We start from the raw sequence: 12,023 nt of genomic DNA on the forward strand, positions 1-12,023 counted from the left end.
AGGAAGAATTGGTTGGTGAATAATTCCTGAGCTGTCTTTACCAGTGATACCTATTCCAAATTGTAGAAAGATAAAAACAGTATCACCATCTGTATTTCCCCATCAGATATTAATACAGATAATTTCCTAGTATTACTTTCTGTTGTCATTTTACTTAATACTAAAATAAAATCATCTTTCAAAAGGAGATTTATAACATAGTGGAAAAGCAAAACTTAAGAGTTCAGTTCAACTCTGAGATCCTCTTTCTTTGTATCTCTTTGGCCTTGGAGTGGTCACAAGATCTCTGTAGGCATTCAAGGCCAGGCTGGATGGGGCCTTGAGTAGCCTAATCTAGTGGGTGACAACCCAGCCCATGGCAAGGGTCTAGAACTAGTTGGGCTTCACGATCCTTTTGAACCCTATCTGCTCTGTGGCATTCATTTTATAAGACACTCAGCTACAGTTTGTGAACTGCACAAAAAAAAAGAAAAAGAAAAAGAAAAAAAAAAATGTTTTTCCTTGTTAAGTCAATACTGTTCTGATTGTACTACCAAAAAGTTGAAACTAGTTGTTACTGTCCTTACTAGTGTTTATAGCTATGCATTACTTTGAACTGAAGTTAGATGTTATGGAAGGATATAAGTACACAATGAAAGACTCCTATTTTACGGTAGCTTGAATAGCTGAGCTGCAGCAATGACTCGTGTGCTTACACAATGCACTGATGAAAGTTCCTCCCTAATTTAAAAACAAAACAAAACAAAATTTAAAAAAAAAAACAAAAACAATAAACAGAATACCAGCAGCTTATGCTAAAATACTTGACTTTGCTTGAGGACAGCAAAGGCAGTAGGTGGAAAGTGGCTGCAGTTCTTGTTGATTTATCCACAGTGTTAAAGTTGGGTAGGAACTTAGTTTTTGGGAAGCTGAGCTGTCTGTTGCTTTTACTAGAAGCACATCAGAAAGCACAGAAATGAAATCCTGAGAGAAATATGTCATTCAGGAAGATATTAAGGAGGATATTTTTACTATGAAAATTCCTCTGGGTGATGGAATATGTTAGGAGATAAAATACACAGGAGAGAAATAAAAGAGAACAGAGACTTTTGCACAGTATACCATAGCTGCTAAACGCTTTTCATGAGATATTCCACTCTTCTTGCTCTGTGATTTAAAACTTTGGAAAGTATATTTTCACCAGGCAAAATGAAAAGATAAAAAGTTTTCTACAGCTCTAACTATATTCAGAGATCTAACCCTAGTCCTGCATCTGGATTCACTTCAGTATATTCTTGTGACCATTTAGATGTATAAGACATATCAGTAAGAAGCTGGTGTTTCTAAAAGCCTTTTAGAAAATTCAGAAGTATGTACACTTGTTTTCCCAACAATTATTTCCAGTGAGTTTCTTTGTTGTTGTTGATTTTGTGTACCTATTTATGTTTCATAGTGTTCTCTACATTTAAGAAGCATTAAATGAGCCCTAAATAACTATTTAATACAACTTGAAAAGTAGGTTTTGTGGTGCATGTTTAACAACTTTCTTGTGGACAATGGAAAATGCTTTTTACCAGTTTTAGAAGAACTACAGAGAGATGCAAGATGAAGTATGAGAAATATTAACCACAATTAAATTAAAAGGATTCCTGGTAAGAGAGGTGTCAGACTTTCATGGGCTGTGGACAGGAATCCTCTGTACTTCTCAATCTTAGTAAATAACAAAATGTTGTGTTTGGATCTCTCTTAATTATTCATAGAGAATGCTCATTTTCACTAATTGTTCCACCTTCCTTGACTTTCACCTGTGGTGGTCAGGATTGTTTCACCTGAAGGTGTTAACATGACAAAAGCAGAGTGGGAGTAGACAGATCCTGAATTACTTCCATAGAAGTTATTATGTAAAATATGTGTCTGATACCATATTTTAGTCATGAAATATTGATACACCATGTTAGAAGGAGGTATGCGTATAGTATACTTGTGTGAAGGTCTCTGCAGGGTGAATTTTAATAAAGAGTCATTAAATGATATTTACTTGTTAAATTTTACTGTGTTTGTTAGTGACCTCTGATATCACTGACCTGGAGCTTAGTTCTTAACAAACCTTAGTTGAACAGCCATCTTATACAGCTGGAAATTTTAGATCTAACATTTTGCAAGTTCGGTTAGAACTGTTGTTGCTCCTTGTCAGATAGGTAAAGGCAATAGCTCAGTTTCAACTGTGAATAAAACCAAGTACCTTAAGAAAAGATACTAGAGTTCCACAAGTGAACCATTATAGTTGAAACTTCCTCTCTCAGTAGTAATAGTTAAAAAAATAAATAAACTTAGACTTCATTATACAAAGATTTTGCCTTTTTCAGGAAAGTTACATTATTTTTTAATAATTATCAGTGCTTTCCCTATTATAAATATATAAGTATTTTTAATTTGTGCCAGAAATACCTTATTCGTGTTTCCTTTGTGAGGTCTCCTGCATATCTGCTCATCATATATCTCAAATTAAAACAATTAGACTTTGACTAGCCTACCAGTTGTACAGTTGCACATCTCAGGGAAGGTAATTTTCATGTTTGTCCAACAGGGCATGAATATTTTAGTTTTATATCAATTGGAAGACAAAAACAAATATATTTCTTTTTCTTTTCAGTTCGTAAGGACGTAGTTCATATCCTCTCTGATCTAGATGTTGAGGTCAAGGATATAACAGACTGTTATGATCCTAGCTCTTTTCTTCAGCCACTGTCCTTGGAAGATGTATTTGAGAGAACAAGCAAGGAATTTCCCATGGTTGCTGAGATAATGGATGGAATTTTAGGAAGCCAGAAACCTTATAACTTATTGCATACAGGGAAAGAGATTGTCATCTACAAAAAGTACCAGGCTACAAGAGTTATAGCCTCTGAGATCAGAAGTGATTCCTCCAAAAGACATTTTTTAATCCCTATGACCTACAAAGGAAAGTTCAAGAGAAGACCTCGGGAGTTTCCAACTGCCTATGACTTAGAGATAGCAAGAAGTGAAAGGGAACAGCTTCATGTTGTAGCAACTAAAGCCTTTGATTCTCCTTGTACAGAGCTTTTTTCTGTTTCAGTTGGAGATCAGTTTCTAGTTCAGCAGTGTCAGACTAGTGAAGTTCTTTATGAGGGAAGAAAGAAAGTCGTAGATGTTTTAGCTTGTGAACAAATACTAAGTAATGCATACAAGAAAGTACTCCTCCCTATGTACCTGGAAGGTGGCTTTGTGGAAGTGATTCATGACAAGAAGCAGTACCAGCTTTCTGAGATTTGCAAAGAATTTCGTTTGCCCTTTAATGTCAAAGTGTCTGTGAGGGATCTTTCCATGAAAGAAGATGTCTTGGCTGCCGTGCCTGGTCTGCAGCTTGAAGAAGAAATCACAGACTCTTATTTGCTGATCAGTAGCACCAGCAGTCCAATGGAGAGCTGGGAAATTCCTGTGTATCGTTTAAACATGTTCGTCCATTTACTCAGCAAAGATGTCCGGACAGTTGTACCTCCCATGACTAGGACAACAGTGGAAGAGATCAGTGAAGAGCAATACTATATGGCACGAAGATATGAAAACCAAACTGTACTTCCACCCCCTAGACCTCCCAAAAAGCCAGCAACACTTGTGCAACAACCTGTTTTTACAGTTTCTGAGCAAGACGTATCTGATGTACTACAGGCTCCAAAGGTAAAATATTGCACTACGTCTATGTCTTTGAATCTCTTACAGACATAGGTTGTTTATAGTCTCCACTTCACTGGTACATCCTTGTGGTGTTGTACACAGATGGCTCTCTGTTCATTATAATAGGCAAATTAGCCATTATAGACAACAATGGTTAAAATCTCTACTGTGTGTTAACTGATCCATGAAAAACAACAGAACCATGCCGACTCACAGCAGAAAGCTTGGCATTATAATTTTAGTCAGACAATCCTTAATTGCAGCAATGCAAAAGTGAATGGAGAGACATAAAGTGGTTATATTCATACATTTATTAAGGAGCAACATATGTTTTCATTATATATATCAAGAGAATTTTGCTCAGCTGGAAACAGCAGAATCAAATTCACAGAAAGTCAGGCTGTATGGATCTTTTTAACTGCATATTTTTGCACTTACTTGAGTGGCAAATAGATCTGGAATAAAAAGGACAACACTTTTAGAAAAGCCTTTGATGTCAAGAAAGTTGAGTGCCCCTTCTAGGACAATTTTCTTAGTGATTAACTAAGAAAAAGCCAATGCATTTGTTCATTAATTTTTCTGCTGAGTCTGGCTGAGATGGAAATTATTTTCTTCATGGCAGCATGTGAGATTCTGTGCTTTGAACTTGTGACTAAAATGGTGTTGGTAACTCATCGGTGTTTAGGCTGTTGCTGAGTAGTATATGCATAGCAACTAGGACTTATCTTTCTTCTACTCTGTCCCCCTAGCAAATAGGCCAACATGTGGCCTAGAGGTTGGGAGTGGACACAGCTGGGATGGATGACCTGAAGTGGCCAAAAGAATATTCTGTGTCATGCTCAGCCATAAAAAATGGTAGGAGTCATTGGTATGGGAGGGTGACCATAGAGTAGAAAATGACAGGCCATCTTTCTGCTTGTGGAAAGTGGTGATCAACATCACTTTTTTTTCTTCCTCTTTCCTTTACTTTTTTAAATTGTCATTTTGTCAACCCAAGAATTTTCTCACTTTTTCTCTTCCTCATCCTAACATCAGGATGGAAGTGAATGAACAGGTAGATGGGTGTTTAGCTGCTTCTCAGTGCCAACCTATCACAGTTTTCTTGCAAACTAAAAGAATTAAAGAAAGATGGGTTGATGGATTTCAACAAGAGACTGTCCAGTAGGTACATAATGTCTATCAGTTTCTCTCTTCCATGTGCAAATGTAAGTTCCCTACAGGAAAGAAGACTGTACTCTAGAAATCCTTTCAGAACTCTGGTGTGGCCTCAGTATGAGACTGCAGAGCAATTGTGCTGCACTTTAAACACAATAGAACTCATGGCATTGCATTTGGGGGGTTCAAGAAATTATTTTTTCTATTGCTACCAAACTAAGGCCCAGCTGTAGCCACCATGGAAGAAGATCTTAAGTGAGTCCTCATCCTTCCTCACTGGAAATGTCCCTCTCCTGAGTGCCAATTCCAGGACACATTCATGAATGAGAGTGCCCTGACAAAGAGGCATATGTAAGTAGGCTGCACCAGAGGACATCTTTTTTGTCACGTGCTAGTTATAAATAAATAATAAATTGCAGTTAGAATTATTTGAGTTATGCAGATTCATAAATCTCCTTCCCTGGAAAGACGAAACAAGTAGAGTTCCCTTATTCATAAGATTAAACAACGTGAAAGTTAATGCAATAGGTTTAAAGTCTCGCAGAATACATTATCTGTTCAATCCCAAGCACAGCAAGTCCTCTGAGAGGATGTGGATCGTAGCTGATAGGCTCTGCCTTGGCCTCTCTGCCAGAAACAGCAGTACAGAGACTTTTCTTCTAAATCTACCAGGGATGTCTTAGGTCTCAGAAAGTTAGAGATTGTGCCAAACTGATAAATAGCTCACTTTGCATATTTTGTGACTCTGCATAGGCTTATTTGCATAAATAACAGACAAATGTTTTAATGAGCTGAACTTAAGCCTGACAAGGTGGCAGCCTAGAATAAGCTTTAATGCTGCATGAATTACCGCTCTTCTGCAGGCATGTCCTGGCCCAGCTGCATGCTGGAGGGTGATGGTCAGTTCCTCACCAAGTTGTTGGGAGCCTGGTGCTCCAGGATTAAATACTGCTACAGCATGTGTCCAAAGAGGTCTAAGATATGGCTGTTCTATGTCAGTACTGGAGGATGCTCTGCCAGAGTGGGTCACCTCTATGACTTGTGCTTTGATTGCCTTTTAGCTATTCCAGCAAGGTTGTGAGGGCAGAGAGACTCCAGCTGTCTCTGCCTGCTGCTCCCTGACCTTGGTAAGGAGAATACTAGGGCCAAAAGCAAAACAATATAGTGTGTTTCCCTGTGCTCTTTTGGTTGCTTTAGTCACTGAATTGTATGAAATTGGCAGCCAGTATGGACTGGAACCTCAGATGAGTGCAAGAACTGCCTCTGCATGCAAGGTGGAGTACTACAGAGACACATACATTTGCACAGTTCAGCAAAGACAAGAGACAAAAATAATGTAGCTGCATTAACCAAGCCCTATGCCTAGGCTCTTCATAGGGCTAATTAATTTGGCTCAGCTTCTGCTGACAATGCTTTCTCTTCCAGAGCCTGGGGATCCCTTCTCTCACCTCCACAAGGCCTAGCAGACTTTATCTTTCCCTCTCACCTTATCATTCTATGCGGTTAAAAAATATTCAGCACACACATATTTGAAAATTTGTATTAGTTGTTAATTGAATGAAGAAAGAAACTTGTGCCACGCCCTCTCTCCTCCCAGAAATCCATGCAAGCTAAATAAATGAAATAAAATGACAGGTATATGGAGTGAATCTGACATTTCAGAATAATTAAACTCTATCTCATAAAAAATATCACCTCTATCCACCTTTTAATCCATATCAGTTCTGTACCCCCACCTGAGGACAGCAGTGACAAAACAATTTTACCCTTTGATGAATGGAAAACTTGGGATACAAGCACTCAGAGAAAATCCACGTTTCTTCACTTGAGTCATTGGGGTGAAGTCCTCAGGGGATCTAACTGCCATTTTGAATTAAATAGTTAAAGCCATTCAGATTCTGAATGGTGAGCTTAGCTAGAGAATGAGATTGACCTAATAAAATCCTAGAAATTAATGTTAGTGATTTGAAATCAGGGGCACTCAGTCACTTGCATGGAGAGAAATCTTCAAGGAGGAACCAGACAAGACATCACCTTTCTGAAATTAGGATTCCTTCAAAAGAATAAACCAGATGTGCAACTGAAAGCTCTTCAGTTAGAACCACCACTGTGAATATAAGAAACTAAGTTTTTTGCTTAGTATCTCCAGGCTGGCAGAAGAAGTTCAGAAAGGGTTTTCTAGAATTTCCTCAGGCTTTTTGTCTGACACCTGAAGTTTCCTCCCCCTGAAAAGATGCAAGGCAGCAAAAGCTTTCTAGCTTTCTTTTTGCTTATCAGAATTACCCATTCAGCTGAAATATTGACAAGGTACTGTGTGGTCAACAGATTGAAAGAAATTATTCTTTACATAGTTTGAGTTTCAAGCAGTAAATAAGCAACTGATTTAGGAAGCATTATGTACATCCCTCGACAGTTTTGGTGTTTTGTCTTTTTAAAAATAGTTTTAACTGGACAATCAAAAAGGACTTCTCACCAGATATTTCTAAGTGAATGTTAATAATAGGAAAAGAGTAATCAATGCATGGAAGGCCACAGTTTAGTCCTCATACTCTCTGGGGGTACTAAATGTGCTTCTTGATGAATTAAAATATAAAAATAAAAAGGAAAAAAGGAAAAGAAATAAAAAAAGAAAAAACACTCCCCCAGCATCCCAGTCCAGGAAAAAAATAAATAAATAAATAAAACCAAAAAAAACAGTAAGAAAGGATATTTCCATCCAGGGCTATTTTCAGTAGCCTGCTTAAGCATGTATCTAGCCAGAAGAACATTAGTACCAGTAAAATGCTCACAAGCTTCAAGTAAGGATTAATGCTAAATGCCTCTATGAATGTGGAACTGGAAAAGTCAGACACAGGCAGTAATCTGCTCAGCTTAACAAGAAAGCAGAGAAAATTCTGGCCAGGCAAACTGGAATTTAATAAAAAAGTAAGTATCAGGACACGATAGTTAATCGTCATCCTGTGCTGAAGTCCATTATCCTTCAAAAAGTCATTACAGTGTTACGATATCAGGAAAATTCCTGCCTTCTTGCTTTTTATTTCAAAATTAAAATGAAAGAAAAATTATCGCTGCCATCTAGCTTTGCAGTTCTACAAACTGAACTACTGAAATCTGCCATTAACATATTTATCGCATCTGTCTTCACAGCAAAATGAAGACTTATCTGGAATTAAATTGATAAGACATAAGCTGCATTTTTCAGCAAATGAGTTTTCCTGCAGTGCCTCCTCTCCTTCCTCCCAACTACTTCTTTTCTGCTTCCAGAGTATTTTTCATTGGTTTGGGGCCTTTATGCAACCAGTTTGATACAATTATTTTTGCTGTGTGGCAAGTAATTTAACATCCAAAATAAATACATATTAGAAAATACACGTAGACAAGAACAGACTGCAGTCTTTTGGTACTAGAAATAAGGAAGGAAAGTTTGGTTTATTAGTGGATGTAAATATACATGATCAATCTTAAGAAGGGTTTCTTTCTACAAGTGTAGCATCATGGCTCTTGAGGCTGCAATTGCGCTTTCTCTTCCTTTTTCTCTGTTTCCTCTCTTCCTGGAGTTATACCTTCCACTGTCTCTCCCCACATCTCATGTAATTTCTTCATGTTACTTTCCAATTGCTTTGAGAGTCCTCACAAATAGCATGGGAAGACTGGAGTTCCTATCCATGGAATAAAATACCTCCTATGAGAACAGTTGAAAGAGCTGGGGCTGCTCATCCTGGAGAAGAGAAGGCTGTAATGTGACCTGATAGCAGCCTTTCAGTATCTAAAGGGGAGCTATAGGAAAGAAGGGGACAGACTCTTTAGCAGGGTCTGTGGTAAACGAACAAGGAAAAATGGTTCAAACTCAAAGACAATTGCTTTAGGTTAAATATAATTAAAAAAATCTTTTACGGTGTGGGTGGCGAGACATTAGAACATGTTGCCTAGAGATGTGGTTGATACCCCATCCCTGGAGACTTTCAAGGAAATTGGTAATCACAGCCTGAACCTTTGATTAATCAGCTGAGGTGAGTGTTGGGTCAGCTGTAGGAGCACAAGTGAAAGTAATTAAGGGCTGACCACCACTAAGGCAGCATCTTTTGGAGATTGCTCCTTGGTGGAGATTGCTCCTTGGTGGAGATTACCTCAGCGTTTCCCAGCAGACTGAAGGCTTCCATATGGGTGAGTTTTTCCTGTAAATAACCTTTTGGATATTTACTACCATCTTTATGTTATTGTCACTGTACACAAGGTGAGGCTGGATCAGACCCTAGGCAACCTAATCTCGCTGTGGTGTCCTTGTTCATTGCAGGGGAGTTGGACTAGAGGACCTTTAAATGTCCCTTCCAACTCTAAGGATTCTATGATACTATTGAAGTGCAGTCTTTCCAGATTTATGAACATCTTGTCTTATCATGGTGCCTGCCAATACCTAATTCCCACCACAATCTGGTCTTGTGAGTCAGGCTCTCAGTTTCCTGCAGTCCTGTGTGCTGCCACTTCTTATTCATCCAGGTATTGCATGCACAATGGGCTTCATGATTCCTCTCCCCTCACCCTGCCTGTGTCATATGAGGGTCTGACTTCCCCCAGACCCACATGTCTTGAGTATCCCTGGACTATATTTGCCAGTGTCCTTCAGACTCTGGAGTTTGTAGCTTTGATTCCTCAGTGTTCTCCACTGCTTACAAAGAAGCATGGCTTTTCCTCTTCCTTGTGTCTTCCCAACACATTTCTTCCTCCCTGCAGTCAGGCAGTGAGTTGAAGCCAAGACCATATCTGTTTTCAGACAGGAGCCAAAACAACAAATGGATTTTCATCTTCTTCCCCAGCAGCATCTGTTCCAAACAGGAGAGCATCTGTCTTCAGCTAGGTTTTTAGAGGTAAAACTAGAGTGAGCAGTAGGTACTGATTGGTCTCAAGCCACTTCACGCTTCCTTGTAGGCTTGAAAGCCTCAACAGAAGTACTTTGATGCTGTTGCAGTAATCATTATTACTGTGTCTGTACCTGGGGGCCCAAGTACTTTTCCCAGGAACACTTTATGCATCTTAATGCCATGCTGGGCTGATGATGGCCTGCCTATGTGCCATCACCTCTTGTGTCCCAGATTTCTATGGAAAATAAAACAAACAATGATGGCTGTCATTTGGATGGCAAAGGATCAGGTCTGCTGATAAGCTCTGGATGAAGCAAGAGGAAGGAGTTAAAGGAGCAGGGAGCCCTAAAGCCCCAGTAAATAAATGACTGGAGTTTTTCTGATTTTTCTCAGTATGGAGTGCTGGTATTAAGATGTTTTTCTATTTTAAGCAGTATGAAACACTTAAAATTTCTGCAGAGAAGCATCAAGTCTGTAGTAGGCACCTACGGTGGATTGATGTTACTCTCAAAACAAAAATAAAATGGGGAAGATAGCAATTTGCCTGCCAGAAGGACAGGCAGTAGATAATTGCCTGAAAAACTAGCGGGGCAATCTGAGGTGTAAGTCACATTGCAAAAAGCCATTACTGCTGCAGGAATTGCTGATACAGTAAATGAAATTAAGGAAGTACAGATGAACATTTGGGTATGCTGTCTGATGTAAATGCCAACTGGCTGAAAGAAAATTGCATAATTTAGAACAAAAAGTGAATGACTTAGAGAACAAAGAGATAAGAAATATAAAAATAAAAGGGATGCCTAGAAGAAATTATATATATATATATATCTCAAGCACAGGAAAAAATATGGCACCCCTGATAAGATGAGGGAAAATACTGCATAGAGTGCTTAAGCCAACAGCCATTGATGTCAGTAATAGAACTGAATGGCACGCTATTTTTCCCTTAGGTGAAGAAAAAAAAGTATAATATAATATTACATATTTGTATAATAAAATATCACATATTTGTATAATTATAAAGCTGGGGGAGGGGGAATTTTAAAAAAAATAATCAAAAATTCTGCTGTAGAGTAGCAGAATAACTCCCCAAAAATGTAACACAGAAGCAATCTGATGCATCACTTTCAAACTTGGGCTCCTTGCAGCCTGACTTCCCACGTCACTGTTCTCTGGGCTGCTCTGCCTTTTTTGCCCTTCTATTTGTAGCAAGAAGGTCAGAAAATCAAGCCCAGGGACAGCTGGCAGCTGAAGTGCTGCTTGTCACTTGCCTGCTTAAGCATGTTCAGGGGCTTGTTTGCACTCATAAGACCAAATGGCATGAGGTGCCTGATGTCATTGCTAGTAACTCTCTGAATCTTCAGATTTGTGTGGCTGCCCATGAACTGCATTCTGAAGTGAGCCTGGATGTACATGGGTGCTCTGGTTGTGAGCAGGAACAGCTTGGGAAAATCCTTACAGGTGCTGTTCTGTCCAGCGGTGTTTGTGTAGGCCCTGTTAATGGCTGGGCCATGCACAAGCTCGAGCTCTGAGCCTGGGAGGGTGACAGACAAGATCTGAAGCAGTAGAAGCAGAGTCCAGTTTCTGAAAACTTCATTTTGTACTCTGTAAACGCAGACACTTACCATGGAGTAGCACGGTTCAGACAGTGTTGAACTGTTTGATATCCAGCTGTGGGATCTCCTGTTAGGGGGGTAATTCTCTGTCTGCTTATCTTGAGGACAAGATGCAAGGGCAAATATGCAAATTCCCAGTCTGTTAGCAGAAAAAGAATGCACATCAAAGTCACTAAAGTGTTGAATATAGTCAGTGTAAAAGATAGTACTGATGTTTCTCATTTACGCTATGCCTTCCTTCTTGAAATTCAAGTTTCTGCACTGTTTTCACAGCCAAGCATCCCATAACTAAAAGTATCTCAGAAGGCTGTGATTATACCTTGAAATATACTGGCCTACAAAACAAAATGAGAAAATTTCTGCCAGCGTAATAGCACATCCAAATCCCAAAGGACCTAATGGCACAACTCTCACGTTCTAGAGTCCTTACTATGAGGAACTAGATTATCAGGAAACTGTGCTATGCTATGGAGAAAAGAACTGTGAGTCATGGGCTCCCCCTCTCTGGTTTTTGAATGTATTAGTACATAGACACAACATAAGAAGTATGATGATAATATAAATAATAATGAAGCTTATCAGTTATTTTGTGAGGGAGATTGTAAAAGCTAAAAAAAAACGATGTTTTTAGTGCCTGTACTGAGAAAATGTATTTCCCTTCTCTATGAATAAAGATGTACATTTTACATGGAACTTTGTCAAGGCATTTAACAGCATT

The 12,023-nt window shown here is 38.9% G+C and overlaps 1 protein-coding gene across 2 annotated transcripts in view; it reads left to right on the top strand.

The window, feature by feature from the left end:
- THEMIS (thymocyte selection associated) overlaps nt 1-12,023 on the top strand; it is a 73,507-nt gene that overhangs the window by 23,069 nt on the left and 38,415 nt on the right. For both annotated transcript variants that reach the window (XM_015858581.2, XM_015858582.2), the window contains one exon: nt 2,633-3,678. In XM_015858581.2, coding sequence (XP_015714067.2) covers nt 2,633-3,678 — 1,046 coding nt within the window. The remainder of the gene's footprint in view (nt 1-2,632; nt 3,679-12,023) is intronic.

Source organism: Coturnix japonica, chromosome 3 (assembly GCF_001577835.2).
Source record: "Coturnix japonica isolate 7356 chromosome 3, Coturnix japonica 2.1, whole genome shotgun sequence".
Classification (NCBI taxonomy): Eukaryota; Metazoa; Chordata; class Aves; order Galliformes; family Phasianidae; genus Coturnix; species Coturnix japonica.